General features: G+C 49.4%; 9 protein-coding genes and 1 non-coding gene across 10 annotated transcripts; 7 read left to right on the forward strand and 3 right to left on the reverse strand.

Annotated features, from left to right (window-relative positions):
- Window positions 1–123: 123 nt before the first annotated feature.
- POJ06DRAFT_292252 (glyoxal oxidase N-terminus-domain-containing protein) lies at window positions 124–3151 on the forward strand (the record flags this gene model as incomplete). Its single annotated transcript, XM_056190391.1, has 5 exons — window positions 124–263; window positions 317–678; window positions 782–1607; window positions 1663–1743; window positions 1799–3151. The coding sequence occupies 5 exons, from the start codon at window positions 124–126 to the stop codon at window positions 3108–3110; spliced, it is 2721 nt and encodes a 906-aa protein (XP_056042061.1). The 3' UTR covers window positions 3111–3151.
- A 1326-nt stretch (window positions 3152–4477) lies between these two features.
- Window positions 4478–5469, reverse strand: POJ06DRAFT_137701 (uncharacterized protein). The gene has a single exon (XM_056184482.1). The coding sequence runs from the start codon at window positions 5277–5279 to the stop codon at window positions 4518–4520; it is 762 nt and encodes a 253-aa protein (XP_056042062.1). The 5' UTR covers window positions 5280–5469; the 3' UTR covers window positions 4478–4517.
- Window positions 5470–5813: 344 nt separating this feature from the next.
- POJ06DRAFT_t63 lies at window positions 5814–5911 on the forward strand. Its single transcript has one exon. It is a non-coding gene; the product is annotated as a tRNA-Ser (tRNA).
- Window positions 5897–7617, forward strand: POJ06DRAFT_137710 (putative adipose-regulatory protein-domain-containing protein). Its single transcript, XM_056184483.1, has 3 exons — window positions 5897–6083; window positions 6144–6328; window positions 6382–7617. Exons 1-3 carry the CDS (start codon window positions 6069–6071, stop codon window positions 7601–7603), a joined length of 1422 nt encoding a protein of 473 aa, XP_056042063.1. The 5' UTR covers window positions 5897–6068; the 3' UTR covers window positions 7604–7617.
- A 3296-nt stretch (window positions 7618–10913) lies between these two features.
- POJ06DRAFT_282591 (uncharacterized protein) lies at window positions 10914–11545 on the forward strand (the record flags this gene model as incomplete). Its single annotated transcript, XM_056190044.1, has 3 exons — window positions 10914–11258; window positions 11313–11339; window positions 11399–11545. The coding sequence occupies 3 exons, from the start codon at window positions 10914–10916 to the stop codon at window positions 11543–11545; spliced, it is 519 nt and encodes a 172-aa protein (XP_056042064.1).
- A 1229-nt stretch (window positions 11546–12774) lies between these two features.
- POJ06DRAFT_199770 (uncharacterized protein) lies at window positions 12775–14458 on the reverse strand (the record flags this gene model as incomplete). Its single annotated transcript, XM_056185164.1, has 3 exons — window positions 12775–13834; window positions 13884–14039; window positions 14094–14458. The coding sequence occupies 3 exons, from the start codon at window positions 14456–14458 to the stop codon at window positions 12775–12777; spliced, it is 1581 nt and encodes a 526-aa protein (XP_056042065.1).
- A 794-nt stretch (window positions 14459–15252) lies between these two features.
- On the forward strand, window positions 15253–17451 carry POJ06DRAFT_257517 (ABC1 family-domain-containing protein). Its single transcript, XM_056188153.1, has 4 exons — window positions 15253–15790; window positions 15844–16155; window positions 16205–16967; window positions 17029–17451. The coding sequence occupies exons 1-4, from the start codon at window positions 15303–15305 to the stop codon at window positions 17335–17337; spliced, it is 1872 nt and encodes a 623-aa protein (XP_056042066.1). The 5' UTR covers window positions 15253–15302; the 3' UTR covers window positions 17338–17451.
- Window positions 17452–17891: 440 nt separating this feature from the next.
- Window positions 17892–20595, forward strand: POJ06DRAFT_257519 (SUR7/PalI family-domain-containing protein). Its single transcript, XM_056188154.1, has 2 exons — window positions 17892–18145; window positions 18199–20595. Exons 1-2 carry the CDS (start codon window positions 17953–17955, stop codon window positions 20121–20123), a joined length of 2118 nt encoding a protein of 705 aa, XP_056042067.1. The 5' UTR covers window positions 17892–17952; the 3' UTR covers window positions 20124–20595.
- POJ06DRAFT_257521 (Man1-Src1p-C-terminal domain-containing protein) lies at window positions 20596–22804 on the forward strand. The gene is made up of 6 exons (XM_056188155.1): window positions 20596–20654; window positions 20709–20899; window positions 20972–21157; window positions 21218–21343; window positions 21404–22242; window positions 22294–22804. The coding sequence occupies exons 1-6, from the start codon at window positions 20627–20629 to the stop codon at window positions 22739–22741; spliced, it is 1818 nt and encodes a 605-aa protein (XP_056042068.1). The 5' UTR covers window positions 20596–20626; the 3' UTR covers window positions 22742–22804.
- POJ06DRAFT_257525 (uncharacterized protein) lies at window positions 22805–24141 on the reverse strand. The gene is made up of 2 exons (XM_056188156.1): window positions 23882–24141; window positions 22805–23787 (listed from the first exon to the last, which is right to left on the reverse strand). Exons 1-2 carry the CDS (start codon window positions 23956–23958, stop codon window positions 22908–22910), a joined length of 957 nt encoding a protein of 318 aa, XP_056042069.1. The 5' UTR covers window positions 23959–24141; the 3' UTR covers window positions 22805–22907.
- Between the last annotated feature and the right edge of the window lie 215 nt (window positions 24142–24356).

Below are 24356 nucleotides of genomic sequence, written 5' to 3' on the forward strand. Positions count from 1 at the left end.
CGCCAAAGCGGACTCAAGCCCCACGATGTCACGTCTCGGCTGTCTAAAGTACATATATCGTGTACTTCTACCCTCCGCATATTCGGGCTCTGCTTCTCTGGACATTCTAAAAGATCCGCAGTCATGAGATACGCTTTTGTTCTCCTGTTTGTGCTCGTCACTTCGACGCACGCATTGCTCTTCCCCAAGCTCAGCATCTTTTGCGCCCAGAACAGTCTCGTCAGCATCTGTCCCCGCGGCCAGTACTGCAATGAATTTAATCGGTAGGCTACTCTGCGCAGACCTAACTTATTGACTATCTGCTAATTCTGGTTAGATGCGTTCCTGAAAGAACTGGCGGTCACCACCATAAGCGCGACGGCGGAAGTGACGACCGATATTCGGTTGATGGTAGGTGCGGCCCGAACCACCAGAACCGCGTCTGCGACCCCAACTCGACGATCTACAACGGCACCTGTTGCTCTGCTGCGGGCTGGTGCGGCGACACCTACTTGCACTGTGGCACGGGTTGTGTATCCGGCTGCACGACCGACTATGCTACTCCAGAGCCTGGCGCCGTGTCGATTGACGGTCGCTGCGGTGCTGATTTCTACGATACCGTCTGCCCGACAGGCCAATGTTGTTCCCAGTACAGTTACTGCGGCAGTGGCGAGGATTACTGCGGCGTTTCTTCCTCTAGTGAGTCCCCCCAGTCGAGCTCTATAAGTAATGATTGTCGTATAGGTAGTTTGTTCACTTATCAATAACTGATCCGCCGTTTGCTGACGCGAAGTATGCTTAGATGTTATAACGCGTACAATTGTCAGTACAGTCTCCACCACCGCTGCCCATACGTCCACTTTTAGGACAAGTACCCCTTCTGCAAGTTCCCTTGAGTTATCCAGCGAGTCGGACCCGTCCTTAAGTAAGGTTGCATCATCAACTACTATCCGGTACCCAACTACCGAGTCGTCGAGCACTGTAGCCTCTTCTCGTGATGCGGAGCTGTCTAGCAGTGCCGAGCCACCTAGCACTTCTGAGTCCTCCAGTACTACCGAGCCGTCGTCATCAGCTGTAAGTTCGTCTGCGTCCGCATCGTCGTCGTCGTTGTCGTCATCGTCCTCCTCGTCCTCCTCCTCCTATTCGTCATCATTTGTGCAGGCTTCCACCACCGGCGAACCTGTCATTGGCAAGCCCTCAATCAGCTCCGTCGCTCCAGCTGCCCAATCTACTCTACCTGTCACTACAGATGGTACCTGTGGTATTACCAGTGGCGGTACCGTTTGCGGTGACTGGATCTTCGGTAATTGCTGCTCCCAGTACGGCTACTGTGGCAACACCACTGCCCACTGCGGTACGGGCTGCCAGTCTGGCGATTGTACAGGAGATATTGATATTTCTCCCGGTGAGGTTGCTGCTCCAGTCGCATCCGGTAATGATGGTGGCAAATTTGACATTGTCGGTCAGTCGGGCGTTCCAGCTATGCACGCAGGATTGCTACCTAACGGAAAGGTTGTTTTCCTGGACAAGGTTGAAAACTACTCTCAGGTCAAGCTGGACACCGGCTACTATGCTTATTCATCGGAGTATGATATTGACACCAACACCTACGCGCCCCTCGCCTACAAGTATGTTCGGCAATATTGTGATATCTGTGTCAAAGTCAGATACTGATGTCCATAGAACGAACGCATTCTGCTCTGGTGGTACCTACCTCGCGAATGGTGATTTCATTTCAGTGGGTGGCAACGCTGATCTTGCATGGTGCGATATTTTGCTTTACCTGGTGAGGTACCTGAACATTTGCTGACTATGATAGGCTCGATCCGACCGTTGGCGATGGTTTCACAGGCATTCGATATCTCAAGCGTTCGCAGTCAAGCTCGGAGTACGACGGCCAGGCTTGGAGTGAGCCAGGGAATAAGCTTGATTCCGCCAGATGGTATCCGACTGCGCAAAGCCTTGCCAATGGTGAAATTTTCGTTGCCAGTGGAAGCTTGAACGGTCTCGATCCTACCGTGCCAGCAAATAACAACCCTACGTGGGAGCTTCTCGACAAGTCCGGAAAGTCTTATTCTGGCAGCATACCTATGGATCTTTTGGCGCATAACCAGCCATACTACATGTATCCTTTGGTCAATCTACTCCGAGACGGCGAACTCTTTATTTTTGTTTCTAAGTCCAGCATTATCTTTGATGTGGCAACCAACACTTCCCTCAAGACATTGCCTGACCTGCCTGGTGACTATCGTACTTACCCCAATGCTGGGGGCTCGGTTATGCTCCCCCTCAGCTCTAATGACGAATACGTTGCAGAGATCATGATCTGCGGCGGTGGGTCTTATCAGGATATTACGTCACCTACAGAGGCTAGCTGTGGCCGTATTCGCCCGGAGGAAGACGATCCAACATGGCAGATGGAGGGTATGCCAAAAGCTCGCGATATGATCGAGGGTACCCTCCTTCCAGATGGAACCTCTATCTGGATTAACGGTGGCCACTACGGTTCCCAAGGGTTCAACCTTTCGACTGATCCAGTGTACTACCCTGTCTTGTACGATCCTAGTAAGGCCACTGGATCCCGATTTACTATTCTTACTAGCTCGACAATTGCTCGTCTGTATCACTCGGTCGCTCTGCTCATTCCTGACGGGAGAATAATGGTCGCCGGTTCTAATCCAGTCGAGATGCCTATCCTCGAGCCAACAGAGTATACGCCTTATGTCACTGAGTTCCGGGTCGAGATCTTCACTCCACCATACCTCATGGGCGACAAAGCGTCACGGCGGCCCCGCAGTGTCAAGCTCTCAAGCACCTCGCTCAGAAATGGCGACTCATTCACGCTCAAGTACATCGAGGGGCAAGAAAACACAAGTGACGTCAAAGTTGTCCTCTACCATGGAGGCTTTGTCACACACTCGACACATATGGGCCATCGCATGGTCTACCTTGACTATGCCGGCTTCGAGTCCGGTGCTTCCGCAAACTCGTTGCAGACGTTGACTGTCAGCATGCCTGGTACCGAATACGGAAGCGTCACCCCGCCAGCACCGTATTTGCTGTTTGTTGTCGCGGATGGTATTCCTAGTATTGGCATTAGTGTTATGGTAAATGAAGATACGTCGTTCTAGGATGTAAAATTATGGAAGCCTTTGTAGTGTTAGATTTTGTTCTTTTCTTGGATACTTTGGCGATTGGAACTGGACACTGTATTATAAATATTTTATGGGACGCAAAATTCTTTGTATGTATAATACTTGGTTGGCTACATTAGGTGACGTGGTCGGCTTGTAATTGCGGTGCGTACATGGCCGTCCATCACTGTACAATGGATTAATTACGAGAGAACGTACTGATCTCCACTTCAAGCTCCCCTGTTGCAAAAATAACCTGGATACACAGTTCCTTGCATGATGTACTATAGAACGATTGATCGTTGGCGACCTCAAAGAACTTCCCATGTTACCCATATCACTCAATTTCCCATTGAATATACGTGGCATCTGGACACACGACGTTGTTGTTTGTGGGTGGACGCAGCGTTGAGGAGTGCAGCAAATTCATCACTTTTTGGACGGTCACACGCCGCTCTATGTATATATAATAATATATCCCCATAACGCAAACAACTACGGCGTCCAGCTAGCATCAGGTCCGGCGGAGTCGGCCTGCATCCTCGGATCGTCCCTAGTTATGCGCTGTCTGGGCTTCAAAGCCATTAACAAATTCAGCCTCAATATCATCAAATTCCATGGAGAGGCCGGTCACGCTGCTGCAGGTCTGCTGGGATCCTTGCAAACGGCAAATATGACTACTCTAATCAACGTGGGGATGCATTGTATTTTGAAGTCCTATAAAGCACTTTGCGCGCGTAATCGGGAGCCATTTGTAACAGATGGAAAGTTCGGATGGCCTACAATTACAATAGTGGTACAAAACTTGATCAAGCAGTTGCTGATAATCGTCTGAAATTGTTGTGTCTTGCGGATCTGTTACTCAATCTCCTCATACGCCAATAAATCGGCAGGCTTTGTTCTCTCGAAGACACATATCACAGACGTCTTGTTGGTAGCCCATCATTGGCAACGAACAATAGGTTTTAGGTGAATATTTCTTCTGATGAGGACTGTAATTGGACAAGCGACTTTCAAGCTGTGGAAATTTGACTTCCAGAGACAAATTCGATGCAGCTTGATCTAATTACACTATTGTCACGGACAAGATAATGACTACCGCCCCTGTGATTATAATATGAATAACGACTAATCATGTCGACCACATTCATAGCAACATGTATGCAATGCTTCATTTTCAACCCATCTCTTACCTCACATACTTGCTCGAGTACGATGGTTTTAGGCAATCAAAGAACAGTTAGTCAATGAAGTTCTGTCCGGGTTAGAGCTTTTCTAAATTTAGCTTTGTTTGGATCTATAACTTAACTTAATCATAAATTAATATTATATTACACAAAATATGTAAAATAACAATTGTTAGGGTTGTTTTTGTTTGTAAGCCAGTGATATTTTAAAAGCTATTTACAGGCAAGTAGTGGCGAAGAAAGACGGAACAACAAGGAACAGAAAGTAAATAGGCCAACAAAAACAAAAGCAAGAAAGGAAGGAAAGAATAAAAAGAGGAAGCTGAAGGCGACGGCACCAGCTGCCTGCCAGAGCCCGTAGGCTATGTGTAACGGTGGCTGGAGGAAAACGGGAACAAGAGAGCGAGACTGACTTGACTGTATTAAATACAAGACTTCCTATCTGACGAGCCAGCGAGGTACAGACCCTCCTTTTTATATTCTGGCTCGATATATATCTATATCCGTAACCCAACAAAACCACACTACAAACCACACAGCAAATCAACAACCCATGGCAAAGATGCAAAAGCGGAGCTGAAACTGGGTGACCCAAGCCGGAGACCTCAACGCAGATGAACCTTTGGGTGACAAAGCCAGGGGATCCACGGCGCTGTCCGCTCAAGCTAGGCAAGGGCGATGTTACGAGCACGAAGATCTGGGAACAAATATGGGACAAGAAAACAAGATCCGATTTCTGGAGAACAAAAATATGTATGTCAGGATCAGCAATTCGGAAGAAGGAGCTTATAATTTCAAGTGGTGGTGAAGAGCTCGACGTAGTCTCCGGGTTTGTAGACCAGGCCCCTGGGGACTCGATGGCGGTTATAGTACTCCTCCTGGATTGCTTGCGCATACACAATCTCCGCTCGTAAGTGGTCATGAAGTTGCTGAAGACGTAGAACAAATGACTGTGTGCGACTGGGAGTAACATGGCCATTTGACGGGAGCTGTAACTTGAGAATGTACAACGAGGGAGAAACAGGGCCTTTTATAGGTAGCTGCCCTCTACAAGCTGTCGTGCGGGAAAAAAAAAAAAGACTACCTACCCGCGACACCCACTTGGGACCGGGGAGCGGGAAATGGTGCCGGAGCGGGGAAGAGCGAAGAGAGACCCAAACAGAGAAACTCCGGAATCGGGAGGGCGCGGAAAAAGAAGTGCCGTCTGTCTCCCCTAACCCGCAGGAGACCTTGTAAGGGACCCCCAGCTGACCGGCAGTTGACGACCACGAACCATAAATATGCTTTTTTTTTGTTTGAAAGCCAGTGTATTTTACAAGCTGTTTACATGCATGTACTGGCAAAAAAAACAAAGGAACGAAAGGAAAACGAAACGGATAAATATACAAAAAATAAATAAACCAAGGAAACGAATAAATAGGAAGCTAAAGGCGACAATATCAGTTTGCGCGCGAACAACAGGGGGTATAAATAAATTCTGTAGATGAGTTTCACAAGCATCCAATAGGTGCAAGGCACTATGGCCGAGTGGTTAAGGCGAAAGACTCGAATTCATTCAAGTTCGGCATCTTTTCTCGTTTCGAGGCGCAGGTTCGAGTCCTGCTGGTGTCGGTTCATTTTTTTTGCTCTTTTTGACTAAGCGCGGCCAGGTTAGGGCCATCCCCGCGAACTTTTTGTTGGTGACATCCTGTCAGGGGGGTCTCTCTCTTGGGAACAAAGCATCGAAGCCCGGGATCAACTTGTTTGATCTCGGCGTATTTGGACGGCAATGGAGAGTTTACTGGTACTTGTTTGAATTTCAGTTTACTTGTTTGTTCGAGCTAGTCTAACTAGTGCGGAATAGAGACCGGTGCTCGCGCCAATCCGGCTGCTGGCAACGAAGGCGATGCTGCGGACATACGTTCGAGTGGTTCTTGGAACAATTGCTGCAAGCACTCTGTTTGTGGTGGCCGTACTCGCGTATATCGCGTTTTATCAGACGTATATTCCATACGATGAGTTGCGAATGCCAATATACTTTGATTACTCGTGTGTTGCCCACTTCAATTTGAGCCTTGTTGGGGGTTCTAACATGACAACAGGACCGCCGACAGTCCGTCGACGTTCACTTCGCTTCCTGATCCGCTTGTACTGTTCCCGCACCAAGCGTACAGTGTTGAAATTCATCTGACTGTGCCTCGGACCCCTCACAATACGAAGCTTGGCAATTTCATGCTTTCTCTGCGGCTGTACGAAGCCGATCCGCTGGCGGCGATATCTCGATCGACAGACATCCCGGTCGACAGACTCAGCAGTACAATCTCGCGTCATAACCTAGCTTTGCTTTCGTCCACTTCTGAAAAAGTCGCCAGCGTGCTCCAAGACATCACACTGCTTGCGGCCCGACGACCAGCCATCCTGACATACAAATCCGACCTTTTGGATGCTCTCGAGACCGTCCTGTTCTTCCCCGCGTACGCAAGCGGGTGGAAGCAGCAGTCTGACGTTTTGCAAGTTAGTATGATAAACGAATGGGTCCTGAATAACAACAGCAAAATCCCGCGGTTCGCGGCCGTGCAGCTGGATCCTGCGGTGCAAGTCTACGACGCGCGTGTCGTGTTCGAGGTCGAGTGGACTGGTGTTCGGTGGTTTATGCGGAAATGGTATGTTACTAGTTTTGTGGTCGGCGTTGGTGTGTTTTGGGGTACGGAGTTGGTTGCGGCCGTGATCACTTGGGCCTTGTTTGGATTGATTTTCGGCGGGGGCTATGATGAGGGCGAAAGGCGGATAGATGAATTGAGGCGCATGGCCAGGGAGGTCAAGGATCAGAGGTTTGATCAATCGGCGAAGACGGTCGTGGCGGACGGTCCAGCAAAAGTCAAGGCTGAAGTCGAAGATCAGTCGGAGGACGTGACTGACGAGACTGAAGAGACTGACGAGAGTGAGTCTGTGCCGACCGAGGAAGGCACGCCGTCGGTCGACGAGTCTGAACAAGATGCGATTACAAAGGAAGAGCAGGAAGAGCCGGAGAGTGTGGAGTCACCCGTGAGCCCGCTGATGCGACATGCACCATTATTTTCAACCCAAGGCACAGACACGCCGGCAACCGATGTCCAGTCTGAAGTCTCTATTGAAGTTGAGCACGTCTCGTCTACCGGACCGAAACGCCGTGCCTCCTCGACATACATAAAATCTGAGGACGACACAGGCGATGAGCCAGAGAGAGGTGTCGGTACGGGCGTGAATGTGAACATCCGACGTTCTCGCAGCGAGGACGCTGAAGCTCGGCATCGCTTTGGAAAGCAAGAAAAGACCGACGAGTGACGTGATACGATGTGTTATAAAATAGGGCTATTTTAATGGGTCATGTTTGGACGGCGTTGTAATTTTTGTTGGTTTCTGATGACGACGATTCATGCAATCATGAGTTTTATACAATAGTAGCTCACAGAAAGGCGGTAGCGTAAGTCGCAATACCGTGAAGCAAAAACAAAACCAATTGCAGCACGGCGATTCCAGCATGGTCTCCCACTGCCGTACTAAGTAGGCCCAAAGAAGCTTAACTGATGTTGATCGGACGGGGAACTGTGCTCTCTTCTTGGTATGGCCGCAACTGCGGTTAGTTGTTCGGGGTTGGTGACATCGTTTAGCACATCTTCACTGGCTTTTCAACCAAAACAAAACAAAAAAAAAAATGCAGTTACTGAGAGTTAGTCGGCGACGCGGACAAATGTGATGACATATACAGGATATTTATATGAATCTTGGTTATGCATAATACTTGGTAGTTATCTCAAGACGCGCCGAATTTTTGTATCATGTCTTGGTTCGAGGTTCGGATGAGTGCACTTGGGAGACTCTCAGAGTACGGATTTACTGGTTGGTCTGCTACTGGCCACTGCCCACTGGGCACACTGATTCGGAGCTTCAAATACTCCGTCCCAGCAGTAATTAGATACCATAATATTTTAAAAAATTGTATTGACACTGTATGAATGGCGAGGACGCTTTGCAATCGGTGGTCAAGCCGCCGCTGACACAGGTAATGTAGAGTGGCACCATCTGAAATCCAGACATTCGTTCCGGCCCATCTTTGCTTTCAACGAAATGCCCACGTTAGTGTTGATGTTGCTGCTAGGGATGGACAATGCTGCGAAAATTTTGCACAAAATGCTATTTGAATGCTATTTACATTGTGAGGAAAGAAATAAAGGATGTATTACTAAAAAAATATTACAAAAGCAACTCTTCAACGGACACTACATCTATCTGTTCGGCCTCATCAAGTTCCGGTCCCTGCTCTTCATTATTTCACCCTGGCTCCGGTTCGTCCTCAAAATTGACCTCGTTTAGCCCGAGCCCTTCAACAGCCTCATTGGCGTAGAGGAACACGAGCTTTTCGACACTGGAGTTCTGTTGCAAATGTAAATGCGCAAGTGGAAGTGTGAACTAGAGAAGGGGTTGTTGAGTCTCTGGATGATTGAATGTTCAATCTGTGTCCAGTCTCAAGGGATTGACTCAGTGACCGCGTACCAAGATGGACCGGAACCGGATTCTCATCAGCGTTTGTCACGCCGCCATCCTCTGGGTCCCCACTTGCATCTGTGCCATCGTCACTATTCCAGCTGTCCGAAGAGCTGTCCAGAAGGCCATGGGTGTCTGTCAAGCGCTCGTACAAACTGTTGTTGCCCTCGCTGTTCGTATCAGTCCCACTGTTGTCCTGTAAGGGCGCACCACTAATCTAGGATTGCTGGTGAGCAAAGATATAGTTAACCGACGAGTAGAATCCGTCTCTTTCATCAGGCTTGAGCCAACGCTTCTCGGAGCAACTCGTTGCCCTTCCATGCTTCCTCTAAGTCATGCTTAGCCTGGTTGAATTCTTTGTAGTTTGGTAAGCGCGGAAATGGTCGACAGGATCGTTGAGGCGGAGTCCAAAAACTCCATGTTTAGGTTGTATTTAGTGTCCCCAACTGAGAGTCCGAAAATGAGTGTCAACCACCTGCCTCAGTGAAAACTCGGCCGTCGTCGATGCAACTAGCTAACATGACGTAGCGTCACATGACCCACACCATTTAGCTGGCACCACGACCCTCAAATTTCAACATTCTTCAATGATTGAGTGTAGATAGAGGCTGTCTGCAGTCAATGCCCGGAGCACTGGCAACTTGCCACATGGAGAACCTTCGCACCTAATCAGGTGTCTGTCGGATCCACGATCCGGAGCTTGTTACTGGCCAGACGTTAGGGGTTCCAGTGCACAAGAGAATGAGCAAGAGAGCCGCAGAGTCGGTGGCTCTAGTGAGAGGACGAGCGACACAAGCCCCTTGAATCCTGACACGTCCGCGCCGTCGTTCTTGTGTTGGACCCTGCCCAGAGTGGTCTATGTCATCCATTGTTGGCATATCTTCATGAGAGAGGGGGTCATATAGACCTGCATTGTTCTGCTCTGTCACTGCAGCAATATCCACAGATGGTTCTGCTAGTTCTGTATCCCGAGCTCCAACATGCGCGCTCTGATCACACGCAAAGCCGTTGCAAAAACCCACTCTAAACTCTCATGGGATATGCAAAATTCTTCGAATTTGGCGGCAAATTTTGCAGCAAAAAAATGCGATTTTGATTTTGCAGCAAAACGCCCCTCCCCAGTTGCTGCCAACCAGAGGAGCGCTCGACACATTCTTTGGTGTCGATGTCACTGTCGGATCCAACATCATTTTCAGGGCACGGACGGTAGACTAATGTGTTCAGATATCCGACCCTTTAATTAATTATAGCAGTTAAGGATATCCAAGCCAGGTCTTGATGTTTGTCTGGTGAACTAACGTACAACCCAAGCCCTGCCACCGACATGAATATGCTACGTCATTATAATTCTGAGTAGTAAACAAACATGGTTCCGAGACTGTGCTCGTAACCATAACCATTTAGATACGCTATGGTCAGAATCTGGACCCTCGCAAAGGTTGCTCTTTGGGCGCCTTCACCATGAATTCCGTGTGTGGCCAAGACCGATAAAAGACACGATCTGCACCTTGGGGATTATGTAAAGCACGTGTTGATAATGATGAGCAGTTGTCAAGCCCACTGTTAAAGGCGGGAGTAGTGATCGATGGCCCGGTCCTCTCTTACGGTCGACTGCGAAGGAGAAAGCGTCCGAGCAATGGGTTCGACAGCAGTAGATGAGGCTCTAGATTTCATCAAAGAGGCGTCACGCAGGCGATATGTTGGCAAAATGACTTGTCCTCAATTTGAGGAACTGATTACGAAAGTTGGTGATGATCAGAGGTACTGTATTGAATTTGTATGTGCACAGTGATATGTAATGCGCACTGTTTTGACAATGCGTATGCGTCGCTAACCGATAGGTGGAAAAGCTGGCCACGGATTCAGTATTATGCGCCGGGTCAAGAAGTAGTCATCCACATGTTTCCGCATAGTGCGGCTCCCCAAACAATTGCGTTCTTCTTCTTGTCTGAGATTCAGCAGAGCATTCCTCTCGGTCTGCAGTCGCGGGCCACGTTTACAACAGGACATACGCGAAGTGGTTTTATGGGACATTGCGGTCAATCGTCGAAGGCTTCTGATGGCGCATTCATTTATAGCTCAATGATAACAAATATACCTGCTAATGACAATGGTACTCGAGGTTGGGGTGTCGGAGACTATGGGGAAGCTTGAACGAGATGCACGAATGTGGCTTCTCGGTTTGAGGAATGAGGTAAGAGTCTGCATCGGCATCTGTCTAGATGAGACACTCAAATATCATATGCCGCCACCTGGCATTGTTGGCCCATATACGGGTATTGACGAAGAAGTTGCCGCCGCTACTGCTGCCATGTTTCAAAATAGAATGGATGCTGTCAATCTCGGGTCGCCCTTAATTTATCGCGACCACAATTGGGTAAATTCTCTTACGGGTAGAGTTTCCGTATACAGGGCTACACCTGATTTCAGTGATATTGTCTGTGTTTCTGCGACTGTAAGTTGATCATGTAGCACCTGAGCGATAGTTCAACTAAACGCGATAATGTAGGATCTAACCCTGGAGTTAGCTGACAACGTGACTGACTACCAACGCATTGGGTTGGCCTGTGGTACAGTTATTTTCTGCCCATGGAGGAGTTATCATTGATGCATGTAGAGGACAGGGAAGTCCGATTCAATTTCGTTAAGCTACATGACAGGATAAGGGATGCGGTGGCGGACACGGGTCGTCTGCGATACGTTGATTACCTGAACGCAACAGTTGGTCATCATGTAGCTTAGCTTTGACAGATTCATATAAATTTTCTATTAATCCAACTTATTCCCGCAATAGGCATAGTTGAAAGTGTGAGGAAATCAAGATAGGCGGAAAACCCAGGTCCGATTGGGACTCTGTGCGAGGGCATTCTTCCATGTGTTGAAATCACTATACATTCTTTTAAGTATTCTTAGTACCCCTAAGCTGCTGGGTCAGTTCTTGACAGTATTGGTTCTATTGGTTCTAGCTGCATCAAATTGCTTTCTGGCTTCTACCTAGTCCGCGAAAATGCGATTGCTGCATTGCTCTTGTGCTCTTCTCATTGTTATGTAATACATTAATTTCCCCGAGATTTTGCTGAGCTCAATCGTCTAAACGAAGGCAGTAAGCTGCAAGCTGCTGTGGCCATATGAATGCTCGCGAGACAGACTGATTCTCGACAACGATCTGTATTTATATTCCGGAATTTTCCGACATCATTCTATTCCGAATAAGGGTGGACGCAAATAAAATCGTCTTGGCAGGACATCCGCAAGTTTAGAGACGCTAAGCCGATTCAAGTGCAAATCGCCGTACCACAGAGGCAACGGCCCTCGGAAATGCTCAGAGTATTTAATATATATATTAGATAAATTGGTCGTGACTATTCATAAACAAACGTGATCACAAAATCGCTAATTCTTCTAGCTCTTGACCTGAACAACCCGATCTCCAAGCGCAGCCTCGATGCCTTGCTCCATCATCAGGCCGCCGTGAGCGTCCATTGCACACGGCGGCCTGAATCGTTAACACGGATGGGTTCTCGAAGGTCGTCTACGTGGATCAGTTCCACCCCGCTTCGGAGCTGGTCCTGACATCCTCGACGGAGGCAGCCATCACGGGAGCAGAGTCTCCGATCATGATGTTGTTTAAACTGGCCCTTCACGAGCGCCAAAGTACTTCTCGGGCTGGACAGTCCGGTGGGGTCCATCGGATCCGAAGATATTCGAAGCAAGCCTTGGCAAAGTCTGAGGCACAGGGGATTTTGCTGGAGGATTTCATTTAAGAAATCGTCCGGGACGTCTGATGGAAACATCTATAAATACACATATACAAAATGAGCGAAATAGACGCATCAAAAGTATTACCGTTCCTATCCAGGTTTCTCACAAAAATCATCGTCAACCTCATTCTGACGAGATCCACGCAAGTCGGCATCAAGATTCTCATTGATAGCATTCTCGTCCATTTCCACGCTGATCTCTGTGTTTGGCTACTCAGACTCTCCCGTTTGCGATATTCGTCTACTCGTCAAATGCTCCTTCAACGAATTCCAGTACAGACGTAGAAGAAGAGTTGGTTCATCAACAGGGAACCGGATCGGCGAATTTGGACCCAGCCAGTCAAACTGCGTATCCAACGTCTGCGCCAACATAGTCCACTCCTCGTACGAGTATTTTTTATTTCGATTTTCATGCAGATCAGTAAGGATCCCTTGTATCGCATCAACCAGCAGCAGCTCCCTGTCCACTTCACTGTTGTCAAGGTTATCGTTCCGGTTCAAAGTCCGCGATCCGTTGCTTGAGTCAGACGGCGGCTTGTATTGTCCACGCGACTCCAAATCAGTCGTCATCTTGCGTAGAATCATTTGCGATAAATCAGCAGTCGAGTCCGACGAAACATTTCTCAGGGTCAGATCGCCAAGTTTATTCGTCACGTAAACGAAAGAAGCGATGATGGTGTCGCACATACTTGAGATCAAAATGGTCATAAGCGGTATGGCGGCCAGCGACCACAGCACAAAAAAGGCCCTCGTTCCAGGACGAGTCGGCGCAAAATCACCATATCCGATTGTCAGGAGAGCTAGACTGCAGAAATAGATACCGTGGAAGTATTCCCAGTCTTCTAATTCAGCAAAGACGAGAGCGCCAATGAGCCAGAAAATGGAGAATACGATAACGCTGGCGGCAAACACGTTCCACATATCCCGCTTTTTTGCCGAGTGGTGGATGTGCCGCATAAGATCGAAAGACTCTTTGTCCGTCGGTGAAAATTCGTCAGAGTCTCCACGCTTCAAATGACGGATTCGCAGTCGCTCGACGCGGTTGAGTGCTTGCTTTTCCCGTGACGAAGAGATGACAAGCGAGCGGAAATTGGTGATCACGAGACCGAGGATGAGGATGCCAATGAGCGCGTATGGAAGGATAATTGCGCGGCTGAGGTCGTCAGTGGGATGAAGATCGCCGAGACCGATCGTGAGAATAGTTACGTCACAGTAGTAGACGGCGTCCCCGTACGAGTAGCCTTGGATGCGAGAGTATACACCTCCTCCACTGACCGAGTGTTAACCGTGATATGGACAATCAAGACGAACGAACTTACCCAGCAAGCCATATTGTGATACATAAGATCTGAAGCATCAAACTTCTTTGCGATGGTGACAGTATGAAACTCGCAGGATAGTAACCTCTGAGGTGTCCAATCTCATTCCATGTCAACACGAACCCGCACAGAAAATACAGCACAGCGGTGATGACTCTAAACCAATTGTCAATTGAGCGGTCGACAAAGAAGAGTGAATAAATGACATACGCGCTCCAGTAGCCTTGTGAAAACTGAACATCGAGGCCGGAATTTACCATTGACATATATCCGCGATATCGTGCGCCGATCAACGCCAGCAATATTATGCTGCCAATATAAAACGAGGCGATAGATACCGCTTGTGAAAGATTGTACTTCACTCGTCCAGTAAAGTTCGCAAGCAGAGATAAGTTTGCAAGAACACCGAAGGCCAAGGATACCGCATTCAATGCAAGAAGCCATGCGGGATCTTTATAGAAAGCAAATTGGCCGTCATTCAGCTGAAATACCCAGGATTCGACCAACGCGATAATCGAGAACAAATTTGACACTGGCCCAAGCGCGGCCGCTACCAGAGGAAAGCTCGAAGCCATGGTCGTCCACTTCAGGTGGAGATAGTCTACGACGTCGTCGTCGTCATCATCATCATCATCATCATCATCATCATCATCATCGCGTTGAGTCCTTTCGGATAGATTCGGGTTTTCTTTGCTGGAATGAATTTTCGTGCCGCCATTTGTGTCTGACAATTGCTTGCGATTGGATAGGACTGTCGCGTCCTGCGACTTTGGCGGTGCCGAAGACTGCATTTCAACGCTCATTGCAGTCGTAGTCGTATCAGAGGGACAGGCGGCGCTAAGCGATTCGCAACCGGAGCCGTCGGAAGTCGACCCGGCGTTCATTTCCGTAGTTGAGAAACGTGAGGCATGCCGATATCTATATGTGGGTAAATATACGCGAAGTCCTTGTTGGGCGTATATATCAGAAGCGGACTCGTCGCGATAGTAGTTTAGGTTGGTTGTTGCCAGGGGCCCATCATCGTTTTTTCGTTGGACAATCCCGGGCGGCTAAAACACAAATTACGTCATTGTGCCTTAACTGGTAGCATTGGGTTAGGGCTTCTCCCTGCTCACCAAAGCAGTTATCACCGCTTTTGTCTGCATCTCCAATCCATGATGTGATTGCTCCCTGATTTTGCGTTTGTGTCTGTTCCATTTCCACAAAATCTAATTAATTTAAGCAAGTTTGAGCTGCACAGTACAAAGTTATCTTATCATCGGGCCTGGGCATTGCTTAGTGCGAAATCCTTAATGCTGACAGCTGACAAGGTCCGGGTAAGTGGCACTTGGGTTCCCAACCGAAGATCTGGAGTCGTAACCAGAGTACACTACACTGCTGATTTCCGATCGACAAAGAAAAATATGTTGCGCAACTAGAATGTGCTCACTTAGATTATTGGACTCTTTGTTAATGACCAAGCGTGGCCGCGGAATGAGTAATGGGAGCATCGGTCGCCGACTGGCCACGAGATCCTGTCGACTGTCGCCAGAGCTATTGCCATTTTTGCACACCACAGGTTCGTCGCGACTTCAGCTACGGCGTATCGCGACTATTCCGCCTACTCGCGAACAGTTCAGTCGGATCACAGCCGTCCCGCCAACCGATCTAAAACCGCCGCGAGTCAAACCCCGCATGCCATGGGGACGGTGGCAGCGACGACTGATGTGGACTGGGGCGGTAGTCGGGCTCGTTTTTGCTCAAGATTATTATACCAACGAGTCGTCGCTTTATAGAAACATAAAGTGTGTTATCGTGCTAAGCATTGTTGCGGCGGATTACAAGCTGAATTTCAACGAGGGAAGAGATATCGATGCATTGCATGCGCGGGTGGCTGATCGAGTTTACAATCTCATTGCATCAAATGGGTATGGTTATGAACTGACTGACACCGGTGGAGTTGTGCTGACAGTGATTTTAGTGGACTGTATATCAAGATGGGCCAGGCGCTTGCTATGCAAGCTGCGGTGTTACCGCCCGTGTTCCAGCGGAAGTTTGCGCAACTATTTGACATGGCGCCCCAGGATCCGTGGTCGGAACTGGAGAAGCTATTTACTAAAGACTTTGGAAAGCGACCAGATGAAGTGTTTAGATATATAGATCATCGCGCTGTTGCGAGCGCAAGCGTCGCACAAGTTCATAAGGCGCAATTGAAGACTGGCGAGTGGGTTGCTGTGAAGATCCAGCATCCAAAGATTGAGAAGCAGGTCAATTGGGACTTGGGCGCATATAGGTATGATTTTTCGATGAGTGGCTATGTAAGCATAAACTAACAAGTGCAGATTGGTGATGTATATTTATGATCGATTTATTTTTGATATTCCGGTCTATTTTACTGTTGACTATACCTGCAACCGGCTCCTAACCGAGATCGACTTTCAGAACGAGGCCCAGAATGCGGAAAACATGAACGCGGCTTTGCAGGCGGAGCCATCGCTTCGGAACCGCGTGTATATACCTAAAGTATACCATAGTTTTACGAGTCGGCATGTTCTCACGACGGAGTGGATTGACGGAGTGAGCTTGACTAATAGAGAGGAACTGGACCGGGCAGGATACAGCAAGACGCAGATCATGGATACCATGATCAACTTGTTTGCAGCTCAGATATTTAACTGGGGTGTCGTTCACTGCGATCCACACGTTGGTAACCAGATTGTCCGCTGGCAGGATGGAAGACTGCAATTAGTGCTGATTGACCACGGGCTGTATATTTACGAATCCCCCGAATTCAGACAGCAGTATTGTGACCTATGGAAAAACATGTTCGTGTTTAACGACAAAGCCATTCGCGACATTGCCATATCGTGGGGCATAGGTTCGCCAGAGCTATTTGCGTCTGCTACGCTGTTGCGACCATACAAGTCGGGAGGAGTTAGACCGGATCGACGGCCAGAATCTACAGGTGGGGAGTCTCCGCAAGGGTCGAGAGAGCACCAGGACTATGAGATGCAGACGCGCATGAAAGATCAGTTTAAGCAGTTTATTCAGGACACGAATAAGATGCCGTTGGAATTGATTTTCCTTGGACGTAACATGAGAATTGTGAGTAGTCTATATCTTGAGTGCGTGCACAACAGACAATGCTGACAAAGTCCATGTGCAGGTGCAGGGATGTAATCAACTCATGGGATCGCCCGTTAATCGTATCAAGATTCTGGCAAATTGGGCTTCCCGGTCGCTTGCTATGCTTCCAAATCTCACATTCAGACAACGGGTCATGGCGTGGACTAATCATCTTGTGTTTAAGTTTGTTGTCGGCTTGTCAGATATCGGGTTCTGGGTCACCAAGATCCGGCAGATTGTGCTGCGACGCGACAACGAGGGGTTTGAGGACTTGCTGGAGAGACAAATGAAAGGCATAGCGAAGAAGAATTTTGGGATCCAGATTCAGGACGAAGCGTTTACATCTTAGAGCAAGAATTCATGGTCATAGACAATGTATGATTGGCAATTGTGTATGTGTATATAGCAGTTTATTCTCCGGCTTGTATATATATGATTCAAATTACTACATTCAAGACTGAGGTCCAATTATTGTTATCGTGAGAGGTCAAACTTAGAAACTCGGCCAGACGGGGGCGATAGAGAGTGGCGCGAAAGCGACGCGTCTAATCCGAGATGCGCCCCTGGCGACGCAAACTGAACCTTATCTGAAACAGCCCAGCTGCTCGAGCGGTTATCGCATACAAATAATAATGATAATATATGTCGATGCTTGACTTAGAAAGTCGCCGAAACAATATACGCCACACAGCAATGACCACCTAGACTGTGCTATACTTAGAGAGCGCCGATAATAATAGGTATTGTCAAGTACTGCACCGCCACTGAGCCCTGTGCTGAGTCAGCTCCTGATTGTATGCTGACTATTGCATGCGTGGGTGGATGAGTCAGCCTTGGGCCACGTCTTTACACACTGCTTCGCCTGCAGGTCGTCTATCACCACACGGTCTCTTCCTCCCTCAACTGTTCTTCGTCCGGCTGTCGTCCCCACTCGAATCCTAATCTCGCCCGCGAATCAGAACAGATGGCCATATTGCCGCGTGCTGCGACGCCTCTGTGCGTGCTGCTCACAATCGCTTTCGGCCTCCAGCTAGTGGCAGTCATTTCAGTGCCCATCGTGGAGTCTATTACGCTCGCGACGTACGAAAGCGTCAAGTTCGGGGTGTTTGGCATATGCACCCCAGAAGGCTGTAGCGCAGTCCGCATCGGTTACCCGAGTATGTGATATATGTGTATATACTATTTGCAGCCAGGCTGACATGAGGATTAGACTCGATCGTGAGCGGTGAAGGCAACGACTTCTCTCTGCCGTCAAACGCTCGCCATTCCCTCACCAACCTGCTCATCGTCCATCCAATCGCCGCAGGATTCACGCTCATTCTTCTGGTCCTATCTCTCATCGCTCATTTTCACGGTCCCGCCAACTCGCCTCGGTATTTGTTCTTCCTCCTTATTTTTTGCCTGCCGACATTCATTCTCGCGCTACTCGCCTTCCTTGTCGACATCCTCTTGTTCATCCCGCACCTGGCCTGGGGAGGATGGATCGTTTTGGCTGCCACCGTTATTATCGCAGTATGTTCGCTTATCCTGTGTACAATGCGGCGTACGCTGTCGTCACGCAAAGCTATGCGGAAGCGTATATTTGAAAGTCCGGAAGAGGGCCCGAACTCAATGCGCCTCAATCAGATGCCATTCTACCCGCCCGGTACTAATCCGCAGGCAGTCGGCACGTACGAAGTCGCTGATCATGATCGAGAGGTCCTAATTTACGACGATGCCGAGGGTAAAGTTGCCAAGCCAGACTCTGATGAGGATGAAGACTCCACTCTTACCCGTGACAATTCTGGCACTTTAAACGGTGAACCCAATGCGATCTCCGACTACGACAGTCCCCCTCATACGCGCTATGATCATACTCGTGCGAATCCTCGTGATGGCAATGGTTATAGGCCACCGGCCGCTGAATACACCAGATTCAACAATTCGGCCTCTCCTCGACCGGGTCCGCAACAGCACAGATATGACCCGCGTAACGGCCAGGCTTTTGATCCTTACACAGCTCCTTCAAACTACAATCATGGCCCTGGATCACACGGGTACCCACAGCCTGGCGTGGTAACCAATCCATACTCCGAATATCCGCGTGATAAGCATCTACGTACTGCTCGTCCTCGAACTCCTCGACAGCGACCGGCGCATCCGGTAGTGCTTCCACCGGCTGGGTCTGCCATCGATCGCCGACCAAGCGAGCCAGATGTTATCGCTCGCTCCGAGCCTGTTGCTAACGATGTCTCGCCGAACGGTCCCGATTCTGGACATGTGACTGGAGAGACTACTCTTCATGATTCAGGGGAATATCCTACTGCTCATGAAATTCCTACGGCAGGTACACCAGTCAATGGAGATGTATCTACAGTTGGCGAAGACGAACAGCGGAATCCATTTCCGCGACGCACCGAAACGCCTGGGATAACTAGTGTCGTCAATGCCGAATATGTTCCTCCTCGGCAGGCCTGGCGTGACGAAGACATCTCTGGCCAAGATCGAATGGAAGAACAAGAACAACCCGGTCGTCGGCGGCGCAACGGCAACACCTCTGAATACTATGACGACGTCGATCCACAGTATGCCGATGAAGTTGTGAGCTCCACCAATACTGCTTATACTCAGACGGTGTCGCCTATCTCGCCGACCTCGTCGCCTTCGGCTCGCGGGCTGTATTCCGAGTTTCTACCTCCTCCTCGTAATGCAAGTGGCCAGGGCTACTACCAGCGACAGAACCCTCGTGTTGTGATGCCGTCTCCACAGGGCCCTGCGCGGAACGGCTCGTACGTACCTCGGCAGGCACATCCGCCTGAGTACCGGGGACAACAGCAGCAGCAGTATGCTCCAGCTCCACCCCAGTCGCCCGATGGATCTGTCGTATCAAATTTCACTTCGGTCAGTCAACGAGGCGTTAATCCTCGGTACTATCAACAACCGCCGAACGTACCCCTGCCTCAAAGCAGGCCGGATAGATCCGACGTGGTCTTGCGCGGCAATCCCGACTTTGAATTAGCCGGTGTCAGTGCTGGACGGAGAGGGCAGCGTTTACCACAGGCGCCTACGCTAATGGTCGGTCGACAGAACGACTCACCGTATGCTGCTGTAAACTCACGGAGTGCAAGCTCGGCACACATTAATGGTACAGAATAAGTTCGGATACTTTCTATATAGGTTTTCTTAGTCTGGAAGAGCTGCAGGAGTTGGTTTTGCAGAATTTTAGAAGTCTCATCCTTTTTGGAGAGACATATATATATATATACTGGAACGATTACGATAAATTCCATCATGTCATGTGTCTTGAAAACGGTAGTCAAGACCGCTGGGGTTAAATAAATGGTTATGCAATTTCGTCTATCGGTACGTGGGCGCGCGCGTTTCTGTGTGTATTCTATTCAGTGTTGTTCTGTGACAATATGTACTATCACTACTAAGTTTTGTGTATTGGGTTGCGAAGTTTATAAGGAATTGCCACTTCTGGCTGGTTGCTTGATCGACAGTCATGCCCACAATGTAAACTATGACGTAATGAGTGATTTCTAGGGTCAGGGTTACCTTAGTCACGTGTTGCATATCGGGTTCAATGTGAATGACTTGTTATGTTTTGCTTCATGTTTTTGGGCAATGTCAATGAATGCCAGTCACCCAACTCCAAAATGGATGATCTCTCATATCTAGAACCAGGTACGGATTGCATGTACATTGGTTTTCTATCAATGTTCGACTACTAATTTGCAGGTTTCGATCCCGCGAAGCTCCGGGTGCCGGATTTGCGACGCGTGTTGCTTATGCACGATGTCCCCTTCCCGTCGTCAGCGAAGAAAGCTGAGTTAGTGGAGCTATTCAAGGAGCATATTAGTCCTAATTCGGCGAACTTGCTCGCAGCCAAAGAAGATTCGGGCCGTGCGGTGCCCGACATACTAGATGCAGTAAGTTTATTTGTGTATTTGGCGGGATTTTCGTCGGTGTTTGCGTTGATGGATTGTTGACATTGTGCGCAGAGCATAACCAGCTCGTTGCCGGCGTCGGAACCACCGAGAAGCGCGAGGAAGAGTACCGCGAGAAAGTCGACCACAATTCGTTCGCAAACTCCTCGCGGGTCGCGACGAAAAACAACGGCTGCGACCGAGACTCCGAAATTAGAGGTCAAGTCTGAAAATGAGAAGCCTAAAGTCACGGATGAGAATGTAAAGATGCGCCTGTTTCATTGGATTTAAGGGTCCTGGGATTGGTCTAATTTAGTGTAGGACAAAATAAAGGTCGAGGAAGGGGGGTCGCCGTTCTCTTCTGAAAATCCGTTCCAAACACCGCGAACGCGGACCAGCCCAAAGAGCAGCCGAAAGAAAAGTTCGCTTGCTAGCGTTAAGAATGAGGTATAGCATTGACGCTGAACTGTGTTTGATGTACTGTGGTTGCAGACTGACATACTCTAGGGCGCCGCCCCGCCAAAGTATATTGCGACGGCAGCACCTCAGCCGGCCTCACCAAAGCGAGCCTCGCCGAGGGCACCGATAGCGCTCAAGGCACAATCAAGTCCGAACGGCGAATCAGAATATGGCACACCGGTTAAATTTTCGTCTGAGCTGTTTCTTCCAAATGAGCCGCAGTATCCCGAAGGAGAACCGTCGATTATTGAGAGCGAAGGGTATGAGGTCGAAACGCCTGAGGAAATGGAGGTACATGCCGGAGAACTGGCTGGGTATCATGCCGCACCTCCATTTGCCTTTCCAGTCAAGAGTTTCGTGACATGGATCATAGTGCTGCTTGGAGTTTCGTATTTGATGTGGTGGCGAAATGAAAAGTTCAAGGTTGGGTACTGCGAAGTTGAAGGACTAGGCAGGTACGTGCCGGATTTCTCAGAACACAGTTGGCGCCAAAGCATTGGGCCAAATTGTACGCCGTGTCCATCTCATGCTGTTTGCTATTCCAATTTCCACGCTAAATGTGAGCCGGACTATGTGTACGTTCCCAGCGTTTTGTCGCTTGGTGGTATGCTGCCATTTGCTCCTAAATGCGTACCGGACACAGAAAAGTTGCAGCGAGCGAAAGTCCTCCTGGAGGAAAGTCTTCAGCTGTTGAGAAAGCGGTACGCGGACGTGCAGTGCGGCAGCGGAGGAATGGGCAAGAACGATCCTACTGTGGCCGTGGGAGACTTGCGAGCAAAGCTGTACAGTATGAAATCGCCATCGCTTTCCGACGACGCTTTCGGCGAGCTATGGGAATTGGCGTTTAAGGATCTAGTTGAGCAGGAGGAGGTCTACCGAGTTGATGTGTACGTTATTTTTTTTTCTCGCGTGTGCGTGCAAGATGCTAACGATCGCAGGGACGCAGGCGAGAGGCTTGGATCGACGTCGCCGTCTGAGTTTCCCTTCACATGCATGGTCAAGACTGAATTGGGTGCGGTCGTTAGCGCCAACAAGGGTAAGTTGGTTGGCACGCTGGTACTCGCGCTCTCGACGCTGGTCTTGTATCGGTCATCGTCAAAGTATCGCGAGAGACAAGCTAAAGTGCGGGATCTTGTTCGGCGGAGTATGACAGTGCTTTCGGAACAGCAACAGCGGAGTGATAGCGATCAGTCCGGAAGCACTGCGCGATACGTGATCATGTCTCAGCTGAAGGATAACTTGCTGGTCGACACGTACGATGCCGGCGAGCGCCGTCAAGTGTGGGACAGTGTGCAGAAGCAGGTGGAGGCTAATACGAACGTGCGAAGCCGACAGATGGAGGTTCATGGTGAGATCATGCGGATCTGGGAGTGGATTGGAATATAGGTTGTACTTGTAGAGTTTTGGACGACAATGTATCGATAACATTTGTAATTGTAGTAACTAATATCTATTAATAAATTAAACAGTGCAATCTAAAATAACCATGCTCCGAAATGCCACCATGAATGAATACAACAATGAACCGAGAATGCCGCACCGGTGCGCGCAGCTAGAAAACGCCGCCGTCGTCGCCTACACTCCGTCTGGATCTGACTCTGCCGCGCCCTCGACTCGACGAGGGACTGCTCTGTTCGGGTTGTTGAGACGATGGCGGGGTCGCGGTTGGATATGAAAACATCGACGGTCCTGCGGCGGCCTCGCTTGGGGGAATCTGTTCTTGGGCACGTTGGGCCCAGTACTGCATTTCGAGCACCTGGAGCCTTTTCTGGAGATCCGAGTCTGCAATTTCTATATCTCCGATGGAGGAAGTTTCCTCCTCTGGAAGCTCGAGCTCGTACGGATCCCTCTGGACGGACAAATCCTCGTAGCTGGCCTCGTGAAAAACGCGCTTGCCCTTGTCGTGGGACGACAACGGCGACGGCGGCACAGCCTGGACTGTCCTCAGAGGCGATGAGCCTACAGTGGGTGAGCTCAGGATAGCGGTACTTTGCCGCTGCTGGTGCTCAGCCAACCTCCGATTTTGCTCTTCCAGCCTGGCGACTTCGGCCCACGCTCTCCGGCATTCCAGTCGGGCCACCTGCAGCTCCCGCCTACTTTCCTCCAACATCCACCGGTGCCGTGCTTCGTCCTCGCGTGCTTTAACAAGCTGTTCCTCTGCCGCTTTGCGCTTCTCCCGCTCGCGCATAGATTCCTCGTCCAGTTCGCTCGCGAGCTCAGATATCCGTGTCCGCTCCCGCTTATAGTCCTCATACCACGCCGAGTACTGCCGCTGGTTTTCGAGCCGCTGTTTCTGCAGCGCTATTATAGCTTGGAAGAGCGACGTGCTGGTATTCGTTAAGTCTTCGACAACCCGCTGAAGCTGTTTTGCTGGCGCCGGATCAGACGATTTCAGGTCCTGGCCGTGGTCCTGCAGCTCACGGAGCCAGCGCCTAACGGAGTTAGCTAACGCCAACTGGAAAAAAAAAACAGGATTCTGAGCGCCAGTCTCAGAGATATTATTTAAGAGTAAAGAAAAGTGCTCACCCGCTTATGCCCTCGAATTCGGCGCTGAGGGCGTCCCACTGGTCGACTGCCGCTTCCGGCATCGGTAGTGGTGCCATGCTGCCTGATCTCTACTAATGGCGTACCAGGCCGGCAGATACAGAGCCTTGCTAGTTGTATAGAAGATAGCTCTATCTCTAAACAGTATTGCGGTAAAATGCTCCGTTTCAAACACGCCTTATGTGAGCAGCGATGCTACATATATATATATATATATATTAATAGGCACATGTTACTAATGGGGAACCTGTAAATTCACGTTCATGGACGCGTCGCGGGGCTGCCGCAGTCACCTCCATGTCAGCATCGATGCTCTTGTACCAGTGCAATGGCCAACTTCAAATTAAGCAAGGTTTCAGGGACACCATAAGGAAGCAGACAATCTTTTACCGTCTCATTCTCAAGCTTGTGCGGATCTGCTCGCCAATATGAACAGGACTTAGTAGTAACCTTGGAC

Source organism: Lipomyces tetrasporus, assembly GCF_029532465.1.
Source record: "Lipomyces tetrasporus strain NRRL Y-64009 chromosome Unknown POJ06scaffold_8, whole genome shotgun sequence".
In the NCBI taxonomy this organism is placed as follows: domain Eukaryota; kingdom Fungi; phylum Ascomycota; class Lipomycetes; order Lipomycetales; family Lipomycetaceae; genus Lipomyces; species Lipomyces tetrasporus.